We start from the raw sequence: 26505 nt of genomic DNA, 5'->3' as shown, positions 1-26505 counted from the left end.
AGCTGCTATCGCGAGATTTGGCGGGCGGAGGAGGAGCTGTCGCAGGCAGCCGCCTCACAGCGATGGCGGCCGAGCAGGGCCGGCAGCGGCTGCGGCTCCGGCTCTGGCCGGACACGACAGTCGTGGCGGTAGCGGCGGGCGGCGGGGGCCTGTGACCGGGAGCCGCCCCGGACCCGGGCACCATGAGCCAAGGCCCCCCCCCAGGGGAGAGCAGCGAGCCCGAGGCGAAGGTCCTCCATACCAAGCGGCTTTACCGGTGAGTGGCCGGGGCGTGCGTGCGGCCGCCGGGGGAAGTGGGCGCCGCGGGGGCGGGACCGCGGCGGGCGGGGACGGGGTGCGGTGGGAGCGGGAGGGCGCGGCCGGGCGGCGAGCGGGGTCCGCGCGGTGGCGGGCCGGGGCCGAGGGCCGAGGGCGGCCGGGCGGCGGGGGGCGCACGTGGAGGAGGGCCTTGGCCGGGAGCCTGAGGCGGGCCCCGAGCTCTGCAGGCCGCGGAGGTGAGGATGCGGTCGCCGGCGGGGAGAACCTGGAAGGGAGAGGCGCTCCGAATCCCCCAGGTCCCAGAGGGGAGCGCCCCGGATTACAGCCCGGAGAGCCGAGCGCTCCATGTGACCTTGGGCCTCGCTCTCCGCATCCTGGAGGGGTCAGGCTTCGGCTGGATACGCTCTGAAGTCTCTCTGGCTCCAGTTTTGGGGAATTTGAATGAAAAGAGAGGCTGAAGACGAGTCGTGTTGGCCTGGAAGGGCCACGAAGGGCATTGAGCCCGGAGCGTTCCCTAGGTCATGGGCGCCTATTTCAGGGCACCTGAGCCCTCCCGCTCTTGAGCCCTGCCTCCTCACAGCCTCATGACTACTGCAGTCCCTGGCCAGGCAGCTTCCATTCCTGGTTTCTGGTTTCCGCAGCACCACTCACTGTCCTGCAGTCCTGTCTTCACCCCTCATCTTGAGGCCCCTATGCGCTCTCTCACCGGGGTTGGAGGATTTTTTATGCGGGGCTCCTGGACCGTGGGCTCTGGAACTGGGGCAGAGTGGGGTGAAGCATGAGACCAAGCTGAGGTTGCTGCTTTCCAGTAACTGGTAGGTTTGAGTTTTTCATTTAGCTCAGGCTCTGTAGAACAGAGCCCTCAGAGCAGTGGGCCCCATTTTGGTAGTGAAAGAGTCAAGAGCATGTTGTCTTTTCCTCCCTGGAGTAGGCATCCTGCCGGCTTGGCCTTTGTAAGTAAGAGGCAGAGGGGAGTATAGGCTCTTCCAAAAATAGAAAAGTGATCCAATCCAGCAGCCCCTGGGCGCCTACTGTAGGCTGCCCCAAGCCATCTCAGGGATCCTGAGAAGTCAGCTGTAAGTGGCATGTATGCCTCATCACGCTGCCGAATGTCAAGACTGCCTGTCAGTGTGGGCCCTGTCTTGTACTTGTCTCTAGCTTTTCATAATGGCCCTGGTTGTCCTTCTAATCCTTCTCAGGGCTAGTTCTTTCTAAACCCACTACCCTCACGGGACTGATGGTCTTAAAGTGATGTGTGTGCACGTGTGGCTTACATGTGTGCACGTGGGTACCTCTGCCTGTGACTGTATGTTCTTGGCTTTGAGCAAGGCAGAAACGTAGGGCAGGCAGCAGGTCTCCATTTTTATTGTTTATTAAAGCAGTGGTGATTGTTAGAAGGAACTGGGGAAGGAAGGTCTGATTTCTCTGCCCAAGATAAATGTGTTTTTATTTATTTATTTTTTAAAAAGATTTTATTTATTCATGCGAGAGAGAGAGAGAGAGAGAGAGAGGCAGAGACACAGGCAGAGGGAGACGCAGGCTCCATGCAGGGAACCCGAAGTGGGACTCAATCCCGGGTCTCCAGGATCAGGCCCCAGGCCAAAGGCAGGCGCTAAACTGCTGAACCACCAGGGCTGCTGATAAATGTGTTTTTATTTTTATTTATTTATTTATTTTAAAGATTTTATTTATTCATTCATGAGAGACAGAGAGAGAGAGGCAGGCTCCATGCAGGGAGCCCAATGCAGGACTCGATCCCGGGTCTCCAGGATCATGCCCTGGGCCGAAGGCAGGCCAAACTGCTGAGCCACCCAGGGATCCCCTAAATGTGTTTTTAGACTATGAAACTGTTACTAATAGCTTCATTAAATTTGGGAAATTCCCACAATCCGTTTACAGAAATGAGATTCTGAAATGTTTTAAGCCCCTCAGAAGAAAAGGCAGCGGTAGAAGGGGTGCTAGAAGGGCCACAAACACCAATTAATTAGGCCGATTAACTGTTTAAAAAAACATGTTTTTTGGGGTGCCTGTCTGGCTCAGGAGAGCATGCAACTCTTGATCTCAGGGTCATGAGTTCAGGCCCCACGTTGGATGTAAAAATTACTTAAAAAAAAAAAAGAATTTGCAATTAGAACTTCCTAGAAAAAAAAAAAAAACTTCCCAGAGTAATGGTTATTAACCTTTTTTGGATTCAGAACTAAGGAGAGCTCTGGAACTGGTCCATAGAGATTTATGCACGCACTTCTGAGATCTGTCCACGGTACAGAAGTTAAAAAGCCCTGCCCTGGGGAACTAAGCTGGCATAGAGTAAAATCACTGATGGCTGTCAGACGGCCCTGGCCTTGAGGGTCAGGCTGGCTGAAAGGCAGCCTAGAAGGCATCTGGAGAAATGCTAAGCTTTCAGCATTGCCTGTGAGAAGGCCTGGATTACCATCCCACCCCCTCATCTGGGTGCTGGTGGTCACTTTGCCCCATCCGGACAGCTTTTGCCAGTATACCACCTAAGCCACCGCGGGTGCTAACCTGCTGTGGCCCACTTTCCCTGACCCAGGAGCCCATGTCTCAGTATTCTGAAACAATCAGATTGTTTTGGGAATCATCACTCCTCGCCCCCTCCTCCCCCACCTTCTTTTGGTTGCTTTTGTGTGCAGAGGTATGTCTAAGCTTACTGTTCTCGCAGCTGCTGTCTTACTCTGGATTTTACCTTCTGGAGATGACACATACCTCTGGCACATCTTAGCCATCCATTGTAGTTTCCTTGGCTTTTTAGTGTCTGGAGTCTCCCCCTTAGCCTTATGACAAGAAAGATGGAGACTAATACTTGAATACTCCGCGTGTACAAGGTACCTTTATGAGTGCTTTGTGTATTAGCTAATTTAATCCTCACAAAATAGGTGATATAATTACTCCCATTTTTTTTTTCTTTAAAGATTTTATTTATTTATTCATGAAAGACAGAGAGAGAGAGGCAGAGACACAGGCAGAGGGAGAAGCAGGCTCCATGCAGGGAGCCCAGTGCGGGACTTGTTCCCAGGTCTCTGGGATCAGGCCCTGGGCCAAAGGCAGGCGCCCAACCGCTGAGCCACCCAGGCGTCCCTATTACTCCTATTTTGTAGATGGGAAAACTGGGACATAAGGAAGTTAGATATTTTGCCCAGGACCCAGAGCCTCTCATATCAAAGAATCCGGAAGACCTTGTGACTACGCTGTATACAACTCAGGACCATCCCTGCCTCTCCCCCACCCCCCGCCCTATTTCCCCCATAATCCACTAATTCAGAAGTAGAATTTATGCTAAGAATGCCTTTCCTTTATGCCAGAGTCCATAAGCCCTTGTGCAGTAATTAATTCATGTCACTGTTATTTGTTGAAGGCTGCCATATGCCAGGGCCACATGGAAGTTCTTCTGTCCTATCCTCTGAGGCAGCTGCCCTTCCTGCCCCATTTTTAGGACGGGGCAACTGAGGCTTGGAGAGCGTAGATAATTTGCCCGAAGTTATAGACTTAGACACACCAGGGGGCCAAAGCCTGGATTTTCTGGCATCAAGGTGGAGGCTCTTTCCATTAAGAGAGTCTAGCTTATATACAAGCTTTCTCTGCCGTGACACTGTGGACATCTGAGGCGGGTTATTCATTGTGGTGGACTGTCCTGGGTATTGTGGGGTATCTGGCAGCACCCACTAAATGCCAGTAGCAATTCTCCTTACCCCTCTCAAACCCCTGCCACAAGTAGTGACAATCAAATGTCCCCCAGGGTCGGGGGCTCTTCATCAGGAGGGAGACTGTGTTCATATTGTCTTGTGCAGCTTAGCCTGTAGCCTTCCCGTTCCCTGCCCCTAATTCTGTAGCTTCTCCTCTGGGATCAGTGCCTGTTCCCCCACTGCCCCCCACCCCGGCCTAAACATATGCATGACTCAGGGGCTGTTTGCTTGTATTTCCCTCCAGGGCTGTGGTGGAGGCTGTGCATCGACTCGACCTCATCCTTTGCAACAAAACTGCTTATCAAGAAGTGTTTAAACCAGAGAACATTAGCCTGAGGAACAAGTAAGCTGGAGACTCTAAACCACAGATCTTTACAGTTTCTCTACCCTTCAAACCCTGTCGCATATAGACACATATTCTCTCTTACCTCCTGTACTCATGGTACAATAATGGGCTGTGAACTCTGGCTTTCCTAAGAGATGAAATGGGGACCCCTTGCTCTCTCTGCAGCTTCTGCATCTAACAGACTGGTGCCATGTGAATGGCATTGGAGTTAGGGGAGCTGGCCATGCCATGTAATGACAGGAAAGAAAAGTGGGATTAAAAGGCAGGAATAAGGAGAGAAGTGTATAGAGAAAAAAGATTGTTGAAGCTTTTACTGCTCCTGCCTTTGTCCTTTGGGGCTCCCCCTGCTTTCCAGGACTGTTGTTTGTCCCAGGTTATGCAGACTGACCCTGGATTCTCCTGGGAAGTACAGGAATTTATCAGTCGGGGTATTGGCAGATGCCTCCTTGCCCCATCAAGGCTGGTGAGTCTTTGGTGCTCCCCTGTACCCTCAGGCTGCGTGAGCTCTGCGTCAAGCTTATGTTCCTGCACCCAGTAGACTATGGGAGAAAGGCTGAGGAGCTGCTGTGGAGAAAGGTGTACTACGAAGTTATTCAGCTTATCAAGACGAATAAGAAGGTAAGGCGAGGTCCTTGAAATTATTATTATTTTTTTTTGAGGTCCTTGATTTTGAGAAGAAATGTGTCTAAAGAGGGAAGCTAAGAAAGGAAGAAACAACTAGGAAAGTAGGCCAGGGCATGGTTGGAGTTAGAGGAGCCAAGGAGAAGCAAGGAGGGAGGAACAGGTCAGAGAGGTGGGTCTAAGGCTGTGTGGATAACTCGTGAGTGAGAGGAGATGTGGATGGAGTTCCAGAGCCAAGAACAGAAGTTCAGTTCCTCGTGAGAGGAACCGTGTTAGGGTGGGGGAACCGTCCTCTGAGCTTACTGCTTAGTAGCCGCTCTCCTTTCCCAATGCCCAGCACATCCACAGCCGGAGCACCTTGGAATGTGCCTACAGGACGCACCTGGTTGCTGGGATTGGCTTCTACCAGCATCTGCTGCTCTACATCCAGTCCCACTACCAGCTGGAGCTTCAGTGCTGCATCGACTGGACCCATGTTACTGATCCCCTCATAGGTCAGTGAAATCTGAAAGATGGGTTTGAGGAGCAAGTGGGCTTGAGGAGCAAGGAGGCTGGCCACCTTCTTCCAGGTTCATGTAGCTTGTGACCTAGCCAGGCAGAGAGGATTCTAGCAAGACCTCCGGAAGGTCCATAGACTTTGGGTTTATCCAGACAAGCACATGAGGTAGGGTGAAGATCTGAAGGAAAGAACAGTATCTGTTGGTTGGGACTGTAGATTGAGGAGGAGTCGGAGGGAGGGATGGAATGATCTAGAGCAGATCTGGCACTAGAGAATGGTATCAATAGCATTTGTTTTCTTGTAGTTAAATTTGGTTAGCACTGTTTTTTTTTTCTTTTAAGTTTTTATTTATTTACATAATTTCTTTTTTTTTTAAGATTTTATTTATTCATGAGAGAGGGAGAGAGGCAGAGAGGCAGAAACACAGGCAGGGGGAGAAGCAGGCTCCATGCAGGGAGCCCGATGCGGGACTCGATCCCGGGTCTCCAGGATCATGCCCTGAGCTGAAGGCAGATGCTCAACCACTGAGCCACCCAGACGTCCCTATTTACATAATTTCTGTGCTCAACATGAGGCTGCAACTCAAGACCCCAAGATCAGGAGCTGCCCACTCCCCTGACTGAACTAGCCGGGTGCCCCCAGCATTGTTTCTTTTAATTTCAGAGATGGTTTCCTGGTTTATTTTGCAAGTATTGAAAGTTTTAGAAATCTTTGGGGATTATAGACATTCCTTCACAATAGCTTTGGTCTCCATGTGGCTGCCTGAGGTGCTAGTGGCTGTGGTTGACCTCTTTCCCTCCTTGTCTGAGCCCCTGGCCCCTCATGCTCCTTCCCTTCCCTCATCTGAGCCCTCACCCTTGCCAGACCTCTGGGACCGAGCTTGTATCTGTGCCACCAGAAGGCGTTCTCTGGTGAGAAGCACGGCACTGCATTTGGTGCATTTACAAAACTTTGTTTACAAACAACATTTCAGGGGCACCTGGGTGGCTCAGTGGTTGAGTGTCTGCCTTTGGCTCAGGTCCCCAGGATCCTGGGATCAAGTCTTGCATCAGGCTCCCAGCATGGAAGCTGCTTCTCCCTCTGCCTATGTCTTTGCCTGTTTCTTTGTGTCTTTCATGAATAAGTAAATAATCTTAAAAAAAAACCACAAAAAAAACCCCCCAACAATGTGACCAAAGACTGCCCTCCTAGACTTTATACATATGGCCAGAGAGGTCCATACCCCCCCCAAAAAAAGTGAAGAACCCTTATTTCAAAGAATCAGTTCCCCAAACTCAATTTTTCTCCTCATTGGTATTTTCTCATCCAGCCAACTAAGACATACTTATAAAAAACACTACGAGGGGCTTTTCAGGATGGGAATCGCATAGCCAGCTCAGTGGATGTGAGGTGGTGTGGACAAGAGGATGTGCTCTGGAGCCAGTCTGCCTTTTAAGTCCTGGCTGTGCTACTTACCTGCTGCATGACATTCTCCTTAACAGTCAGGTGGGAGTGGTCAGAGTGACTCCCTATGGGGTTGCTGTGAGGATCTGTTGAGTTGACACCGAACAACACTTAGACCAGTACCTGACATGTGGGGAAGCTGTCTCCCAAAGAGCTCAGGCCCTCTTAACTGAGGTTACAAAGCTGCTTGGTTGAAGGGAGAGCTGAGAGCTCAGCACATTGGTCTCTGGCCACACTGGTCCTCAGCAGGCATGGCATGCTCACCTGTCTTCTTCATGGGTGGATTCTCATAGGCAGCCTTCTCTGCAGGCCTCCTCTCCCAGGTGGAAGCCAGGAGCACATACCTTGGCCTCTTCATTCATAGTCTATTCTTCCTATCTATCTATTCTATCCTAGGTTTCCCCTCTCTACCCAAACATTTCACCATTATGTGGGAAGCTTCTATGTAAGACACCCAAGGCTGTCCTGACACTTGAGCTCCTCTTCCTCCTTTCTAGAAGCCTTCCTATGATGACCCATAGGAGTCATATTCACACTTTCAAGTCGCCTTCACCCATCCCCTCCAGTGCCTTTCTCTCCTGTGAATGACTGCTACCTGTGAGCCTCTGTCTCTACTTGTGTCCTGGATACGTGTTTTTTTTCTCCCCCTAACACAGTGTTTCAGGATGAGCCATGGATTCCTGTTCTCCTTTCTCCACCTAGGAAAGGTGTTTCCCCATTGGTAGGGGGCTGGGGAATGGGCTTCTGAGTCTCTCTATTTTTCTCAGGATGCAAGAAGCCAGTGTCTGCATCAGGGAAGGAGATGGACTGGGCACAGATGGCCTGCCACCGATGTCTCATGTACCTGGGGGATTTGTGTAAGGATCAGAACCTTTCATTTTCTGGTTTGGGCTCCAGGACAAGCAGTAAGCTGCTTCAGTTGTTGGTACCACCTGGTATGTGATGGGAGAGCAGGAGTAGTTTGGCCTCTGTAGCTTTTCCTCTCACTCAAATGATGTCCCCTCCTTACTGTTCCTCCATGAGCCAGGAAAGACCAGTGACTACGGAAGAAGGAAAATGAACTTTGAGAAAGTCTGGGTGATAACTTGGTGTCAATAATGGATTAGGGAGATTTTAATTAGAAGATTTTCTCCTCCTTTGGGATTTGCTTTTCTGTTTATGGACTTCTAGAGGACTTGCAGTTAGGTCTCATGGAGGACTTCCTGCCTGACAAATGTTCCTCAGAATAGAGGAGTCCTCTTTTGCCTGCTGGCCCTTGCACGTCTGGTCCTGGTGGCACCTCTGGTCCTTTTGAGGCTGGTGGATGCCTCACCTTCTGTCTTCTGAGGCGCCTTCCCTCCCTGCCCCCTGCGGTGCCCTCTTAGGCAGTGTGCACAGAGACAGCCAGCTGCTTCATGTGAGACTGACCAGGTGTTCTCAGTAATGTCTTTACTTCAGAGCCGAGCAGCTGTATTCTAGAACCCAATACCAGAGGTCTTCCCAAGCAGTTTGTCTGCTGCAGATCCCCTGCATTAGGAAGAGATAAGTAGGAGCCTATTTCAAAACACTAAATATTCTTCACATATTGAAGCTGCCAGCAAGGAAGAGAGAGTTGAACAATTTGCCCATAGTCATGCAGAGTTAAGATTGTGCCAGAGGCCCAAGCAGTGTACCTCCTAGCTTAGGTATCTTCCCAAACTCTTGCTACAACTCCACATGGTGGACTTCCAGATGAGGGGAGGTTTTTCGGAAACACGACATCATCAAGCTTCCTCTCTCCTCTCTCCTGCAGCACGATATCAGAATGAATTAGCTGGCGTAGACACTGAGCTGCTAGCTGAGAGATTTTACTACCAAGCCCTGTCTGTAGCTCCCCAGATCGGTAAGTGGCACCCCTGCTCGGGACTCCCTACACAGCAGCTTTTTCCAGGAGGAAGACAACGTTAAGAGGGCAAGCAGACTGCACTGGCTTCCCGGGATCCTCCCCATGCTCAGTCCCGTGGTTGTGCGTACCCCTTTGGAACACACACTCAAAACAAATGCAGAGTCTTGACGTAAGGAGGAGGGAGGCAGAGGGGAAAGAAGAGAAGGCAGCTCCCCTGTCCCTGGGGTCTCTGTAGAAGGAGGAAATTATCCTTCAGTTCTCTGCACAGGAGGCAGAGTGGGAGAACAGATGAGGCTCCATCACAGGGAGAGTTGGGGGTTAGCTTAGTTCTTAGCAGGAGAGCTCAGGGCTGAGAAGCCTTGCTGAGATAGAGGAGATGGCTCCATGGCATTCTGACAGTCAGAGAAGAGCCCCAGCTGCCACTGAAGGAATAGCACCCATTGGTGCTAAACTCCCTGGCAGGCCAGGGTGGAATCCGCTGATAAGAAGTGAGTCTGTAGTCCATCTCCTGGGAAAATAGGGTTACGGTGCTCATTGCTGGAAACACAGGCGTCAGCTGCAGACCTGGCTGTTCTCCCCACAAATGTCCTAGTGCTTAGCAGGGGTTGCTCGTGGCAGCTTTGGATTAGTACTGTGGCTGCACGCTGCATGACCTCTCTCCCTCCAGGAATGCCCTTTAACCAGCTGGGCACCCTTGCAGGCAGCAAGTACTACAACGTGGAAGCCATGTACTGTTACCTGCGCTGGTGAGTGTCTTCCGGCTCTTTTCCCAGCCAGCTTTTGCGTCCGTGGGGCTCCTGCTTCGTTTTCTCTTTCCTGTCCCTTTCCTTGGCTCCAGGCTGAAACAAGGAGGCCAGGAGTGAGGGGTCCCTCCTGTCAGGGGCACCCTGATGCAGCCCTGCTGCTTGTTAAGGATCCACCTGGATTGGTAGGCACTCTGGCCACCAACTGGCTGCCCGTTGTCTTATGTAAAGTAAAGGATTGCCATCTTGAAGAAGGAAATAAATGTGATGGAGTTGATAAAATCTTATCAAGGCGGCGGCTAAACCAGAACTGCAGAACTGTTGAGTCTCAGTGTCTCAAGGTGACCATGGTGATGGTGTGGGAGGACCAGCTGAACTGTAAGGTGGCTCCCTGCTTCCCTGGTGCTGACACTCCGCTCAGAATGAGAAACCTCGGTTTCAGGACAGCTGAAGCTGACTGGGCTTAGGTCACCCAGTCCGTGGAGCCAAGTGTACGTGTGCCTGTTAGGTAGGCTGGGAACCACTGATGAGGTTATAGTTGGAAATGAGCTGCCTGGGCCCCAGCGGCTGCCACCTCATAGGGGCGGACGGCTCCACGAGAAGCCAGACATTTGCAGAAGACAATGCTGTGAATTAGGCTTCAAAGCAGAGGGAGTGGGGACACCTGGGTGGCTCAGTGGTTGGGCGCCTGCCTTTGGCTCAGGTCGTAATCCCGGGATCCAGGTTCGAGTTCTGCATCGGGCTCCCTGCGAGGAGCCTGCTTCTCTCTCAGTCTGTGTCTCTCATGAATAAATAAATAAATCTTAAAAAAAGAAAAACAAAAAGTAGAGGGAGTAAATTGGTCTTCATAACTTTAGTGGTCACATGCTAAAGTGTAAAGTAAGATTCTGCCTTGTAATTCCATGTGCCGTGATCTGTGGTTCACCTGGTCCAGTAAACCTTTTCCCTTGAATTGGCACAGTGTTTTGCTCTTGCGGTGTCTGTCCCCTGCATTGGTACAGACTGGCCCCTGATGCTGCCGGTTCCATTCTTCAATATGGTTACCAGGTTCACAGGCTTCCGTTGCCTCTTCCCCATTCCTCTCATGCCTTCCAGGGAATCCCCCCTTACTGATCCTTGGTCCCTCATCACACTCATGACCATGATTTAGGTCACTTCCAAAGAGGGCTCAGCATATTCAGGTTTGGAGGTACCTGCTGAGGTCCTGCCCCGCTGTGCTAAAGCATTCACATCTCATGTTCCTCATGTTCGTTGGTTAGGCATTTGAGTACGACTCATTTGGGCGGTTCAGTTCCCCCAGGGGCCAGGTCTAGAATCAATCACTGGTTCCAGCAGCCCTGGAGGGTTGGTATATCTGGAGCAAGGCTCATTTGGACCCCCTCCCACTCCACGTGGTCTCTTTTTCTTGAGAGACATGGATTGCTTACATGGTGGCTCAGTGCTCCCGACAGTGGATAATGACCTAAGAGATTTGTAAATAGAATCTGCCAGTCTCTTAAGGCCTGGGTCTAGAGATTGGCAGAGCCCCTTCTACAATATTCTGTTGGTCAGAGCAATTGCACTGCATATAGTCTTTTCCCCATGGTCCCTGAAGAGGACATGGTCCCTGAAGAGGTCTCCTGAAGAGGAGACACAGAACCCACTTCTGAATGGAAGGAGCATCAAAGAATTTCTAGCTATATTTTAGTCACTATAAACGTGTTTTTTTTTTCTAATGTATTTTGCGTTTTGTAACGAAAAGAGTTTTTTCCAGAAAAGACATTAGAAACAGTACAATATACACTGTTGACATCATAGGCTGCAGCGAGGCAGGCTGGCTTGGACCCTGCTCTAGCGTGCATTAGCTGTGGGGCCTGGGCAGGATTCCTGCTCTTCCAAGCTCCTCCTCCTTGTCTGAATGTGAGGATAGTCTCAGGGTGCAGTGCCTGGCGCTCAGTGAGGCTCTCTGCACACACGTATTCAAGGGAGTGTCATGTGGGTGACTGAAATTGTATGTAAATAACCTCATATGTGGTCCTCTTGTTAAATGCTACTTGTTAACTGCTTTAGAACAAAGATAGCCTAGTGTATTTCAGGGATGGTGCCTAACTTAAGTGCATAACAACAGAGTAAGAGCAATTATCGAACCATATGTACTAAGGAAGCAAAGGCATCATTTTTCCTGTGTGTGTTTTACTTTTAAAGATTTATTTATTTATTTATGTGTTTATTTATTTATGATAGAGAGAGAGAGAGGCAGAGACACGGGAGGAGGGAGAAGCAAGCTCCATGCCGGGAGCCTGACGTGGGACTCGATCCCGGGACTCCAGGATTGCTCCCTGGGCCAAAGGCAGGCGCCAAACCGCTGAGCCACCCAGGGATCCCCAGTTTTTCCTGTGTTTATCTGGAAGTTGTGTCTGTGTGTTTTATCAGGATAGATGGCCTTCACTCTGAGTCTGTACATGGAAGCAAAGCTGGGGCAGCATACATTTGCTAGAAGCATTGTTCCCTAAAGCTCCAGCAGAGCGCCATCCCTGCTCTGTAGCTTACCGCTGTGTTTCTTTCAGCATCCAGTCGGAAGTGTCCTTCGAGGGGGCCTATGGGAATCTCAAGCGGCTGTATGACAAGGCAGCCAAGATGTACCACCAGCTGAAGAAGTGTGAGACTCGGAAACTCTCTCCCAGCAAGAAACGGTGAGTAGGGCCTATGGGGCTGAGAGGGCTCTGCAACTGGGGCGCTAGGACCAAAGGGACTCTGGAGCCATTTGCCATTTACCTTGGGTTCCTCTCCTTCCAGCTGTAAAGACATCAAGAGGTTGCTGGTAAACTTCATGTACCTTCAAAGCCTCCTGCAGCCCAGGAGCAGGTAAGTGGAAGAGGGCAGGCCCTTGCCCTGCATCCTGCGAGCCCTGTCCAGGGTGGCTTTCTCTGAAGTGTCCCTGGCTCCTTGTGCCTGCCGCAGGTGGCATCACTCACCTCCCTGTCACTCCTGCCCTTCTGCAGCCCGGTGGACTCAGAGCTGACCTCACTCTGCCAGTCAGTCCTGGAGGACTTCAATCTCTGCCTCTTCTACCTGCCATCCTCACCCAGCCTCAGCCTGGCCAGTGAGGGTGAAGAGGACTATGAAAGTGGCTATGCCTTCCTCCCAGACCTCCTCATCTTTCAGATGATCATCATTTGTCTCATGGGTGTGCATAGCTTGAAGAGAGCAGGTAACTCCCTGTGCCCTGCTTCCTGTCCCAGGATTCTGGGTTCCTCACTTCCCTTCCTGCAGCCCTTCCTTTGTGAACTTCCTCCCACAAAAAGTGCTTACACCATCTGTGTCACTGCTGGGCTCCTGATGAATGAACAAAGGCAACAACATATCTCCGCGCCTCCCCCCGCCTGCAGCAGATCCATGTTGGCCACAACCCAGGCAGACAGGGGCATCAGGATAGTTAGCTGATGATCTACACAGAATTCACATTTTGCTGTTGGGGGCAGTTAGGCAGTGCTGCAGACCTCTATGGCAGAGGCGCATTTGTGCAAGGTCAGGAGAGAGGGAGAGGCCGGGCTGGATGTGTGAGTGCTGGAGCTGTGAGGAAGAGCCTGTGTGGAGGCATCAGAACCAGGGAGGATGGCATGGGACAAGAGGGTATGCTCACCTGAGGACATGCAGAGTGAGCTGGCACATTGTAGATGATAAGATAACTGTGCAGAGACCTGAAAAATCTTTTTACTTAGAAGAAGCTTTGAGAAGTAGTTGGATCCTTGAAGAGGGGAAAACATGTGAGATGGGGCTGGAGCTAACGGCACCTGCTGCTCCTCTGAGGCCTGGGACCCTAACGCCTGGCTTTCCTGGCTTTAGGGTCCAAACAGTACAGTGCAGCCATTGCCTTTACCCTGGCCCTCTTCTCCCACCTCGTCAACCATGTCAATATACGGCTGCAGGCTGAGCTGGAGGAGGGTGAGAATCCCGTGCCGGCGTTCCAGAGCGATGGCACAGGTGCAGGCATGGGGGGATGCGACTGTGGCAAGGTCAGCCTGGGGCCTGGTGTTTGAGGAAGGGGAGTACAGATGTGGCTGGGGTGGTGTTGAAGAGCAACTTCCAGCTTCTGGGCTCCAGGTTGTCCCTAGGTCCCACCTGACTGTTCTCTTTGCACAGATGAGCCCTTGGAGAAGGAGGAGGCACCGGGGCCTGAGCCCCCTCCTGCAGTACCTCAAGCGACTGAGGTCAGAAAGAGCCGGAAGTTCTCTCGCCTCTCCTGCCTCCGCCGCCGCCGCCACCCACCCAAAGCTGGAGATGACAGTGACCTGAGTGAAGGCTTTGAATCAGACTCGAGCCATGACTCAGCCAGGGCCAGTGAGGGCTCAGACAGTGGCTCCGACAAGAGTCTCGAAGGTGGGGGAACAGCCTTTGATGCTGAGACAGACTCAGAAATGAACAGCCAAGAGTCCCGGTCAGACCTGGAAGACATTGAGGATGAGGAGGGTACTCGGTCCCCAGCCCTGGAGCCCCCTCGGCCCAGGTCAGAGGCTCCCGAGTCTCTCAATGGCCCACTGGGCCCCAGTGAGGCGAGCATTGCCAGCAATCTACAGGCCATGTCCACGCAGATGTTCCAGACCAAGCGCTGCTTCCGACTGGCGCCCACCTTCAGCAACCTGCTCCTCCAGCCTTCCACTGAGCCCCACACTGTAGCCAACCGCAGGTCATGTGTCAATGGAGATGCAGACAAGCCTTCGGAACCAGGTATCTGGGCTTCTCTTCGTCCCACTCTAGTCCGTGGTTCCCTGCCATCACCCGAGAGGTGGCTTTCCTGTCTCTGCAAGTGCCTCCATGTCCACCCTCACTGCCTTCCATGTGGTCTGGGTTTCCCCATTCCTGCCCGTGGTCTTCCCCTTTTCACATCCTACCCTGCCCCAAAGGCATGGGGCTCCTGTCCCGACACAACCATTGCCACCGTCCCTTATCTCACCAGGGCTCTGGGACACTAGAGGGACTGGCACCCACTAGGACAGATGGGCAAGAGCGGGACCTCTCTCTTGAGGATTTTTCCTGCACAGGTTAACAGCGGCCAAGCCTGTTCTCTGCTGAGCGCTGGGCTGGACTGTTTCCGGGTATTGTTGAACTTTCACGGCAGTCTTGTGGAGGAAGAGGTCTCATCCCTCTTCTAAATGCTGCCCCTTGCCACCAGCCTGTCGCTTGGCTAGTTCTTCTTGTCCTTTGGTTTTCTCTTTAAAATCACGTGGTCTGGGGTTTTTCCAAGGTTAGATTTCTTTTTGGGGGGCTCTTGTAGCCTCTGCCCCCTCCACAGCTTCGAGGCCTTTCCCACTCAGGGGAAGTTGTCTATTGGCTTGTCTGTGTGAGCCCGTGGAGGGCAGGATAGTCTTGTTTTTGGTCTTTCCTTGGATCCTCAGTACCTAACACCATGCCTGTACTGGGTGGGACAAAAGAAGCACTGATGGGATAAAAGAAGCCAGGAAGCCAGTGTGCAGAGGTAGAGTGGCTCCATATTTGACCTGCTAGGTTGGAGAGCTAGGAGTTGAGGTTGTCTTTTTTTGTTTGTTTGTTTTGTTTTTTAGGTTTAATGTATTTATTTGAGAGAGAGAGGGGGAGCATGCAGGAGTTGAGGGAGGGAGAGGGAGAGAGAATCCCAAGCCCTCTCCTTGCTGAGCATGGAGCTCAACATGGGGCTTGATCTCACTACCTTGAGATCATGACCTGAGCCAAAACCAAGAGTCAGACACTTAACAGAGTAAGCCACCCAGGCATCCCAGGGGTGGTTCTTTTATTTCTGTATGCTTTTTCTCCCTCCCCAGCAGCTCCCTTCTGATTGTCTGCCCTGCCTTCTAGCACAGAGTAGGACCTTTATAAACACCGGTTGAGAATAGCTGTAGGCCATCCTCACAAGTTAGCTTGAATCAGAAAGAACCATATTGTTTTATTTTTTTATTTTTTAGTAGCCTCCATGCCCAGCATGGAGCCCAGCACAGGGCTTGAACTCATGACCCTGAGATCAAGACCTGAGTTGAGATCAAGAGTTGGATGCTCAGCGATTGAGCTATCCAGGCACCCCAGAAAGAATTGTATTTTATTTTATTATTATTATTTTTTAAGATTTTATTTATTTATTCATGAGAGAGAGGGAGAGGCAGAGACACCGGCAGAGGGAGAAGCAGGCTCCGTGCAGGGAGCCTGATGTGGGACTCGATCCCAGGACTCCAGGATCACGCGTTGGGCCGAAGGCAGGTGCCAAACCGCTGAGCCACCCAGGGATCCCCAAGAATTTTATTTTAAAAGGCACCAGTCTCTTGGCTTGAAAGCAACTGGTTAACTGGCATAGAAAGATTAGGCAGGGGTATTTAATGAGTTCCCCATCTTTCACCTCAGAACTCTGCTCCAGAGTGCAGGCAGGGCGATTGTGCCCTCCAGCTTGGGGCCGAAGCCCAATGCCACGTGCCTGCTGTTCATCCCAGCTCTGTCTCCCACTCCCAGCCTCCGAGGAGGGCTCCGAGTCGGAGGGCAGTGAATCTAGTGGGCACTCCTGTCGGAATGAGCGCAGTGTCCAGGAGAAGCTGCAAGTCCTGGCAGCCGAAGGCCTGCTTCCTGCTGTGAAGGTCTTCCTGGACTGGCTGCGGGCCAACCCTGACCTCATCGTTGTGTGTGCACAGGTGCGGCTTTGGGTGTTGGGAGACACAGCCTTGGGGGTGCTGGGAGGCCCATCAGGTGGCTCCATCCCGACAAGTTACCGTCAGGCACCTGCTTTGGGTGGGCCCTTATGCTTTTTACAGGGAAAGGATTAGATGTGATCTCTGCACTCCAGGAGCCTGTGGCCTGGCCTGGTGTACACATTCTGTGGACCAGGAAAGCAAGAGCTGCTTATTCCACTTTGTGTCCCGCACACCAGGCATAATGCCTAACGTGAGGAGTGGGACTGATGAAGGCGTATGTGTGAGGGCCAGCCTCCATCCTGATCCCAGAGTCCAGAAGGAGGAGGGGGCACTGGCGCCAGGGAGACAGAGTCCAGGGCAGCTTGACCTCCAGACAAGGCTGAGGTGTTGGGACAGGAGAGCAATGGAGGATGTGGTATCAGGCTGGCGCTGCAGAGGCTGGTGGGGGTGGGGGCTTCTCTTCCCCTGGTTCAGTCTGTCTTGAGGGCTCTTCAGTTTTTATTCGGTGTCGCTTCATCCCAGGAGCACAGAGCTATGCTGTGAAGACCCCTCCCCTCTGGTCACCCTCTTTCCCAGATGAGAGTTGGGGTTAAGGCCAGGGACACCCTTGAGTGTGTGCTTATGTGTGCCAGCAGCTGGTTATTCACTATCCTTAGGGGAAGTGGGGTCGCAGCCCCACACAGATGTCCCAGGATGGGTACTTGTAGGCTGAATGGTGGGGGGAAGTTGTCTCTAGCGCTCTAGTTTTTCCTATTCTCAAGATTCAGAGTGTCCTTCCTTTGGCCTCATTGCTTCTCCCATGATCCTGCTGCTGGTGACACAGTGCAGCTGGGCCTATGGGCCCACTTCATGCCTCAGGGGACTGGCTCCCATTTTTCCAGGTCTCCTGTGAGCACCCACTTTGCCTCTTTTGTTAGTTTTTCTCTCTGATCCCTCTAGGCCTGTGGCCATAGACATCCCCCACTCCTCAGGTGTCATGCTTTACTTGTTCCCCACCATACTGAAGGTGTCCCCTCTCCACAGAGCTCTCAAAGTCTGTGGAATCGCCTGTCTGTGTTGCTGAACCTGTTGCCAGCTGCTGGTGAGCTCCAAGAGTCTGGTGAGTGAGTCCGCAGCACTGCCTCTGCTTCCCCTCTCCCTCAGTGGCCCCATGAAGCCCATCCCCCTCCTCCATAACCCAGCCTAGGGGGAAGGAGGTTAATGGGACTCACTGCCCAGCTACCCTGACACACAGCAGCCATTGTGGTTTCTGTGTCTCCGGTTTCCTCCAACACTGTCCCACTGTGGGCAGGTGTCCTGGCTGGCCAGGGAGTGTGCTCCCTGGGGAGGGCAGTGGAGCGGGCAGAAGTGGGGTGAGGGGAGCCTGGGAGCTAGCCTCAGGCACTGAGCATCCACCTCGGCCTCCAGAGCTCACCCCTCCTGCCACCTACAGCTGAACGTGCCCACCTTTCCCCACCTCTGGCCATACCTGAGAGGTGTGCATGTCCTTCTCCAGAGCTCTCCTGGTGTCCTTCTTGAGCCGTGTGGGATGGCCCTCCCTGTGTGTTCAGCTCCCTGTTCTCCAATGGAAAGGGCTCTGTCTCTCTGGGGGCTCCCACAGGACAGATGGTCTCACCTGTCTTCTCCCCAGGCCTGGCCCTGTGTCCCGAGGTCCAGGACCTACTTGAAGGTTGTGAACTGCCTGACCTGCCCTCCAGTCTGCTGCTCCCAGAGGACACGGCCCTTCGTAACCTGCCTCCCCTCCGGGCTGCCCATAGACGCTTCAACTTTGACACAGACCGGCCCCTGCTTAACTCCTTAGAGGAGGTGAGGATGGCATTTCTGATGCCACAGGCTCCATCATTAGGCTGGCCCAGCAGCAGAGCAGGTGGCAGACAGGCACCAGACAGGCAGTGTGTCCCAAGGCTGGGCTGGAGGGCTTCCCTCCGGGGCTGTTGCCCTTTGCTCTCCTCCTCACAGGATGCTCATCTGTAGGCACCTTGTTGTAGGATAGGTCTTCCTCCATAATGTCCACCTTCTGCAGGGGGTGATATGGGGAGCCGTTATCATGCTCTTTCCCACTCTGCCCAGCATGGTGTGAGCTGGACAGGAAGCTGTCAGAGAGAGAGAGCTGGAAGGGAAAGTGCTACCCCCTAGGTAAGTCCCCTTTGCGTCTGTATCAGCGCGCAGGCTGTCTGGGGACGGCAGGGCAAGCCAAGCACACAGGCCTCCCAGCACCCTCGCCAGCGTGCACACAGGTCTCTTGTGTGCTCCTCTCCAGCCAGAGGACCTTGGATTTAGCTTGTTTCATGTTTTAGGGTTCTAGAGAAGATTTTTGTTTGGTGGGGAAGAATTGTTCTGCCAACCAAAAGAATAGATTGGAAATGTTGGTCTATTTCAGTTCCCTTGTTTTTACACATTAGACTGAGAGGGAGGTGGCATTAGCGCCTGCTGGTTCGCCAGTCCTGCCTGCGATCTCCTTTCCTGGCCACCTGAGGCTCTGGGTCTCAACACCCCCTTCCCCCTCACAGACCAAAGGCCTTTCCAAAGAGCCCCTGCTGCTGAGGCAGCAGTGCGTGTGGGCCAGGTGCGGTGCGGTGGGCAGGGTGGGTCTGACTGGCTCCTGTGTCCCCTCACAGTCAGTCGTGCGCATCTGCTGCATCCGCAGCTTTGGACACTTCATCGCCCACCTGCAGGGCAGCATCCTGCAGTTCAGCGCAGAGGCTGGCATCTTTGTCAGCATCGCCCAGTCTGAGCAGGAGGGCGTGCTGCAGCAGGCCCAGGCGCAGTTCCGCATGGTGAGTCGTCCTGCCCCCCATCCCCTGCTCTGCTCCTGCCCACCAGGCTCACTGTCACACCCGGGGCCCTTGATGGAAGAACATGGTGGGTGGGGGTTTGGGGACGGGCCTTGAGCGGTGCTTTGAGTAGAGGCAGCATGGCACCAGGCCTGTGTCCAGACTGCCTGGCTTGAGGGCCATCTCTGTCCCCTGCTTGTCTTAGCTTAGCAAGTTACTTGACCTTGCCAAGCCTGTTTCTGTACTAGTTATGTGGCACTGGCAGAGTTGGCTTCACAGGGTGGTTGTGACCATAGAATGACAGCGCATCTCGGGCACCTGGCGTGCTCAGTAGGTGCACCCGGCCCTTCCTCTTTAGGGACGGAGACTGAGGGTAGAGTGAGTGGCAGGATCAGGGTATTACATGCGTGTCATGCAGGACCCCTCCCACCTCCAGGAGCCCCAAAGAGTAGGAAGTGTTTGAGTTCCCTTTTCCCCAGCGTCCACTCCCCAAACACTGAGATTGTGCGCTATGCCAGACCCATCTGTACCATAGGCAGCGAACAAGGTAGCCCAGGTTCTGTGGTGGGGCCTGTCTGGCCCGGGGTGTGCTGTCTGCATTGGGCTGGGTGGCACTACATTTTGGCGGGTGGTGTGTGGCGCCGAAGCTCAGCCCACACTGTCTCAGCAAGCCTCAGGGCTTCCCAAGCCAGTCTCCTCCCAGCAGACGCGGGCCTTCCCACCTTTCTGAACACCCTCTTCCTGCAGACATCTCGCTTGGGTGGGAAGGGCACAGGCTCCCCCAGAAACGCCCTTCTTTGAAGTCTTAAAAGCAAGTGCATTTTGTTAAAAAACAAATCTTTTGTATTAAGGTTTTTGTTGTTTTGTGGAGGAAAACACCAATTACAAAGATAATCGTGGGGAAATTACACAGCTTTTAAAAATGTTAGTTTTTGCAGGTATTTCCTTTAGTTTGAAACTCTAAGACTCTTCCAGGGGACAGGGGAGACCTGAAAGCCCCCATCACATGGTACTGGACACCAAGGTGACATCGCCTGCCGATGCCCCTATTCTGCCCCTATTCTGCCAAGAGGCAGGTGTCCATCCTAAGGGCTTAGCCCTTAGCAGCAGCATGGCTGTCATCATAGTGACATCTGCCGTCATGTATCGAGAGCTCTCTATGCCAAACCTGGTTTGCCCATGACAGCTTATTCACCCTTGGGCACAGCTCTGGGAAGTGGGCGCTTGCCCTCTCCTGCACTAGACAGAGGCACAGAGCCGCCGAAGAGGTATGGGCTGTGGGATTGGGCAGGCTAGCTCTTCTAAGCTGCTGTGGGGCACAGTTGGTCTACAGGCCCGGTGGCTGCCGGGGGCCACTGCTCCTGCTCCAGGACGCTTCTGCCCTGGGGAGGGACCTGTCTTGCCTGTGGTCCCTTGGGTTTCTTGTGAGGAACACAGAGGCCCACGTCTCTGAGCTGCTAGACCAGTGATGCAGAGCCTGAGGTTGGTGTGGTTCTCTCTCTTCCTGGATCCAGAGGGATGCCTACTCCCCCTGGCAGAGGGGCTTCACAATTCTAATTCCAGCCTAAAAGGCCATTCTCTGGACTTGATTTCTGCAGTGACAGTGCTCCCTGTCCCTGCCAGTCTCCCAACGGGGCCTGTGAAGAAACGGCCTCAGCTTCTGTTCATGTGCCTCACTCTCCTTCCTGCACCCATGTTTCTCCAAGGGGACATTCTAGGCATTTTGGACAGGGCTGTTCTGTCGTGCAGGACTCTGCAGGGGCATAGGTGGATCTTGCACAGCTGTAGTAATTGTTACAATGAAGACCATAGGAAAGCTGCAGTACTATTAACCACGGATTTTATTCAAATGTCACTAGATTTTCCACTAATGTTTTTTTAATTTTTTTTTAAAGACTTTATTTCTTTATTAGAGATAATGAGTTAGGGGATGAGGGAGAGGGAGAACCAGATTCCCCACTGAGGAAGGAATCTGAGGTGAGGCTTGATCCTGGGACCCCAGGATCACAGTCTGAACCAAAGGCAGATAGACACTCAACCCCTGAGCCACCTAGGTGCCCCAAGACTTCACCTACTGAGCCATCAAGGCACCCAGTAATGTCTCTTTTTCTTTCCCAGGCTCCCACATTGTGTTGGGTTGTGTGTCTCTTTGGTCTGTGATAGTTCCTCAGTCTTTTCCTTTCATGACCTTGACACTTCTGAGGAGTATCTGGGCAGTTAATTCGTAGGGTGTTGCTCAACCTGGCTTTGTCCAGACATGTCTTAGCCCCGTGTGTTCATGGTTAGGATGAGATTATACATTTGAGGTGAATGTTGTAAAGCACTGCTCTGAGGATGTCGCTTTGCTCATCAAAGAACCTTCAGTGTTCCCCTCACCCTGGTCTTTAGGTCTCCTTTTTTTTTTTTTTTTTTTTAATTTTTATTTATTTATTTATTTATGATAGTCACAGAGAGAGAGAGAGAGAGAGAGGCAGAGACACAGGCAGAGGGAGAAGCAGGCTCCATGCACCGGGAGCCTGACGTGGGATTCGATCCCGGGTCTCCAGGATCGTGCCCTGGGCCAAAGACAGGCGCTAAACCGCTGCGCCACCCAGGGATCCCTAGGTCTCCATTTTTAACATCATCTTTAGACCATGTTAGGGAATTGGGGCATCATCCAGAAGATAGCAAAAAACCATCAGAGGACTTTTAGTCAGGGTCACGATGGACACCAGATGGTATTTCCAAGGTGGCTTGGGATAGAGGCAGGGACCAGGGAAGAGGAAGTTGTCATCCTCAAGATGGGAGGAAACAGCTGAGCCGGGCGGGGGGGGGGGGGGGGGGGTGGTCAACAGAGACAAAGGGGAGCAGAAGTATGTGAGCGATGCAGTTGCGATGCAATTGGCAGGACTGGGAAGCAGTAACTTTGGGAGCTGAGAGGGAACAGTCACAGCCAGCTCAGCCTCCTCCTCCTCCCTGGGCAGACAGTAGCTGGTTTCCCGAGTCAGGGATCACCAGAAGGGGGGCAGCAGGTTTTGAACAGAGGGGGCTGTCTAGGCTGGAGATGCTGATTTGGAGGAAGTTGGCAAGTGGATGGTGATAGAAGGTGGGGTATGTGAGGACAGCAGCCCTGTAGGGCGAGTGGGTCAGATGGAGCAGAGGGGCAGAGATGGAAGCCTGATATGTAGCCAGGCGCCGCCCTTTGTGGGGACCATGCACAGCTGGCTGCTCCCTCACGTGGGCACCTGGGCTGGCCAAAGCTTGGGTGTGTGGGTCCCAGAAGTCGATCTCCGCCAGAGGAGTGGTTTTTCCCCCTAAAGCCTCCCTGTCCTTCACTTAGGAGCGAGAGAGCTGACTTCGTGTGAAGGCTTCTTGTTTCAGACCTTGGGAATTTCTACTGGGTGATGCTCTGTTAACAAGCTCTTGATCAGTGGGCAGGGGAGTACAGCCCTAGCTCCTGGTCCTAAGTTTAGCACGTGTTTCGCCTCCTAGGCTCAGGAAGAGGCCCGTCGGAACAGGCTGATGAGAGACATGGCCCAGCTGCGACTTCAGGTAGGTGGGTCGGGGCCCAGCTGCTCCTGTTCATGATTAGGGCATTGGCCAGACCCCATAGGCCCACCATCCCATCCAGCCGCTCCCTGCTGTCTGTTCTGCCTCCCCTGCCCCATGTTCCATTGTGCCTGCCCCTGCCCCGTACCCCCCGCCAAGCTCTGTTCCATTTCGCCCCTCCACGGCGACCTTTGTTTTAACCAGATCACCTCCCAGACCACCTTCTGCTCATTTCCGATCTGAGCCTTGAGGGCCCCTTTCTGCCCTCAATGCTGTCTCTTCTTTCATTTCCCTTTGCTCCAAGACCCTTGGCACAAGGAGCACCCTGTCCCCCTTGGCAGCAGGAGATGCCCCACAAGAGCCCCCTTGGGTTCCATGCTTCCCACCCGGCTGCAGGGCCCACTCTGCCCTCTGTCCCCAGCTCGAGGTCTCTCAGCTGGAAGGGAGCCTGCAGCAGCCCAAGGCCCAGTCAGCAATGTCTCCTTACCTCGTCCCGGACACCGAGGCCCTCTGCCACCACCTCCCGGTCATCCGCCAGCTGGCCACCAGCGGCCGCTTCATTGTCATCATCCCAAGGACAGGTAGGCTTACTGCAGAGGTAGGGGGAAAGGGTGTGGCTAAGAGACTTCAGGCTTGAGATCAGGAGGCCCTAGGTAGGGGTGGGGGGGCAGTTTACACACAGTGGCCTTGGTCGCTGCCACCTTTGTGAAGCTCAGTCACCTCCTCTGTGCAATGCATGTGACAGTCTCTGTTTAAACTCACAAGATGGGAGAAAACAGGAGAGGAAAACCTAAGTGAACACACGTGGTAAATAGCCAGGTACGTTGCTCACAGGCAGTCATACTCTGGAAGAGCGTGGGGAGCCCCACAGGATCCTGCAGCATTTACTAGATTGAGCTCAGCCGCTTCCTGTGGAGCCTCAGGCCACAGCAGTGGGAGCTCACCTCTTTTGTCCTTCCCCACCCCCACCTTGTCTGCCAGTGATTGATGGCCTGGATTTGCTGAAGAAGGAACACCCAGGGGCCCGGGATGGGATCCGATACCTGGAGGCAGAGTTTAAGAAAGGAAACAGGTGAGTGTGGGCCTGGCTGGGCCTCTCCTGAGCCCTGTGTCACAGCTCCTAGACAACAGATGCTTATTTGTTCTTTGGTCCCTGTGGGTCAGACACAGGCTTGCACTCCCTGCGTACTGCCTGGAGGGGGAGGTCCAGAGCCTTGATCATGGGCCAGGGTCTCAGGTGTGGATGGAGAGTAGTTAGAGGGCCTGGAGCCCTGTGAGGGAGCATTGCCCAGCTGTCTCTTTGACTCTAGGCAGATCAGCATCACCGGGGAGATGGGAGCAGATCTCATCATCACACAGCTCTGGGCTCCTTTGTGGGAGATTTTCCTGTGTCTGGGTCTGCCCAGTGATCAAATATACTAGGGTGGGAGTGCCTTCACCAGGCCAGCTCCTTCACCAGGCCAGCTCTCCTCCCATTGCAGCCATCGGGGATTGGCAGGTGGCAGCATGTAGGTGCTCAGGCCAGCACAGGCCCTCCCTTCTGGGCGTTGGGGCTGGAAGAGCACCAGGCAGTGGGTGCAGAAGAGGGAGAAGCTGGCACCTTCCCCTGCTCCCCCACTGCATCTGCTCTGCTGGCCAGGAAGCTGCACAAAGCCTGCTTGTTCGGACCTTGTCTCCAGAAGCCCTGACTTGAAAAGCATCTGCTACTCCTCCCTCCCCAGCTCCTCCCCCTGGAGGAACCAAAGGATCGATGTTATCAGGAGGAAAAGCGAGCTGGGCTCACTGGCCAGGAAGCTCCTTTGAAATGGCTCCAAAGAGAGCTGTGATGGGAGAGGTGCCCCTACCCTGCCCATAAGACGGGGGCCCCCTCCCCTGGGCCACAGTGAGGTGCTTTGTGTAAGGTGCTGCCCTCCTCAACCCCCAACCCCCACCTGTACTCTGCTGCCTCCTCCTCCTCTGCAGGTACATTCGCTGCCAGAAAGAAGTAGGAAAGAGCTTCGAGCGGCATAAGCTGAAGAGGCAGGATGCAGATGCCTGGTAAAACTTGAGCCCCATGCTCCCAGAACCTCAGAGAGGCTGCCTACCTTGCTCCTCTGCAGGCACTCCCCAGGCCAGAGAGTTCTGCAGCAGAGAGCAGACCAGCCTGGGGCCTCACTTAGCCCACCAGGGGCCTCCTGCACGTGTCCCTGAAGAGGGAGTGAGAAGTGACCGCAGCCCTAGAACCCCTGTGGCCCTGAGATGCTTGGGCTTGGTGTCCTCACTCCAAGTACCTTTACCCAGTCCCCTGCAGGACACACTCTCCAGTACCAGCTTCCAGAACTACTACCCCTGGCTGCCTGGTTTCTCCTGCTCTATCTCCTGGTCCCCTCCCTGTCCCCAGCTTCCCCTGTGCCCTGGGGCTCCTGGCATCCACGGTGTGCTTAATGCTGGGGGTTGGCCTACCTCCTCTTCCCTTCCAGGACGCTCTATAAGATCCTAGACAGCTGCAAACAGTTGACTTTGGCCCAGGGGGCAGGCGAGGAGGACCCAAGCGGCATGGTGACCATCGTCACAGGCTTTCCACTGGACAACCCCAGTGCGCTCTCAGGCCCCATGCAGGTAAGTCCAGGCAGTGGGGGACGGAGGTGAACCAGGGAGAGGTGCCAAAGCAGCCTCCCTCCTTAGACCACTCCATATAGTTGCTTTTCCTTCTTCCACCATCCCTTCCCCAGCCCCAGAATGGGTCCCAGAGTTTAGGAGGTCAGGCCCTCCCCCAACAGCCCCCCCTCCCCCTTCCACAGGCAGCCCTGCAGGCCGCTACACATGCCAGTGTGGACATCAAGAATGTTCTGGACTTCTACAAGCAGTGGAAGGAGATTGGTTGAGATGGACCCCCCCCAGGCCCTGCAGTGGGGCTGCATCCAGATCTCTCCTGCCCTCCCTGGCAGCCAGGACCACCACCTGTAGTCACCCCACCACACACAGAAGCACGCACGCAGGAAGGAAGCCCAGCTGCACACAGGCCGCAGGGAGGGCCCCAGGAGCTGCAGAGAAGGCCCCTAAACCCCTGGGAGGGTGGGTCCCCCTGTTGCGAAGATGACATCAGGAGAGTGAGGGAAGTGCTTGGAGCAGGAGAGGCATGTGGGCCTCCCGCCCGCCCTCCTGCCTCAGTGCCCCCACCCCCACCGCTGCTGTCCCCATGGGCAGGTGGCCGGCATGGGAGTCTGTCTCATTGGAGCAGTGTGTGGACCTCTGAGGGGAAGGGACAGAAGGGCCCCTCTTCCTCCCAAGACACGGCGGTGGGCGCTAGGGGAAGAACTGGGTATCAGAAGACGTCTGGGTGGTCCTCTGCAGTCCCTTCCCTTCGAGGACCTCCCATCGTCCTCTCCATGCAGGTGGGACAGCTCTGGAGCCTTGGGGACTCTGGAAGGAGAGGGCCTGGGAGTGGGGCCAGGGCGTGACCCCTCCTGCTGCCCCACTTGTGCTTTCTGTCTCCAGTCTCCATCTGCCCAGCTCAGTGAGCCCAGCCATCAATGGCCATCTGGCCCACGTGCCAGCCAAGGTTCCTGTACCCACAGCCCCATGGCCATGGTACCTGGAAGAGAAGGGGGTGCAGTGTGAGGCCAGCAGCCCCCTCCCTGGGGGAGGCCTGCATTGAGGTGGGCAGCAAAAAGGAGAGCCCCTGAGAGCTGCCCCATCAGGGGTCTGCCGTCCCTGTGGGGCTGAGCATGGGGCAAGCGTGGGCAAGTGGCAAGGGGAACAAGCCGAGATCATGAATAGCTCAGGGCAGTGGGCAGAGTGGCCAGCGCAGGCGTTTTGGGGGGCTCTGGCCCGGAAGCCTCAGCTCCTTACCCTAGGGCTGGCCAGGAGCTCAGCCAGGGGGCCGGAGTTCCTGGCTCTGCTGCCCCCTTCCTCAGCACTAGCCTGGCTTTCCAGGCTGTTCTTGGAGGAGAGTGAGCTTCCTGCCTCCTTCCTCTAAGACAGTCTGGGACAACCTGGGGCGGGGTGGGGTGACCCCCATGCCCAGTCCATGGCAGAGACTGAGACTAAAGCATCACTTAATAAAGACCCCTCGAAGCCCACTCCCTGTCTCCTGGTGCTGTTCTGTACAGTCGTGTTG

The 26505-nt window shown here is 53.9% G+C and overlaps 1 protein-coding gene across 3 annotated transcripts; it reads left to right on the top strand.

Annotated features, from left to right (window-relative positions):
• Positions 1 to 22: 22 nt before the first annotated feature.
• On the top strand, positions 23 to 26467 carry SMG5 (SMG5 nonsense mediated mRNA decay factor). Of its 3 annotated transcripts, none has more exons than XM_077901069.1 (22): positions 23 to 256; positions 4204 to 4302; positions 4800 to 4923; positions 5264 to 5420; positions 7636 to 7725; positions 8640 to 8729; positions 9433 to 9478; positions 12022 to 12147; positions 12251 to 12319; positions 12457 to 12665; positions 13301 to 13438; positions 13598 to 14182; positions 15824 to 16104; positions 17128 to 17203; positions 17735 to 17910; positions 18723 to 18881; positions 22350 to 22409; positions 22828 to 22987; positions 23388 to 23478; positions 24369 to 24443; positions 24866 to 25004; positions 25187 to 26467. In XM_077901069.1, the coding sequence occupies exons 1-22, from the start codon at positions 183 to 185 to the stop codon at positions 25268 to 25270; spliced, it is 3108 nt and encodes a 1035-aa protein (XP_077757195.1). In that variant the 5' UTR covers positions 23 to 182; the 3' UTR covers positions 25271 to 26467. The 3 variants fall into 3 exon arrangements, with proteins under 3 accessions (XP_077757195.1, XP_077757194.1, XP_077757196.1); XM_077901068.1 differs by having other exon boundaries at positions 9400 to 9478; XM_077901070.1 differs by having other exon boundaries at positions 24 to 256; positions 9400 to 9478; positions 15929 to 16104.
• The last annotated feature ends 38 nt before the right edge of the window (positions 26468 to 26505 follow it).

This window comes from Canis aureus, chromosome 6, assembly GCF_053574225.1.
Source record: "Canis aureus isolate CA01 chromosome 6, VMU_Caureus_v.1.0, whole genome shotgun sequence".
NCBI classification, from domain to species: domain Eukaryota; kingdom Metazoa; phylum Chordata; class Mammalia; order Carnivora; family Canidae; genus Canis; species Canis aureus.
This window is presented reverse-complemented; position numbering and strand designations above follow the sequence as displayed.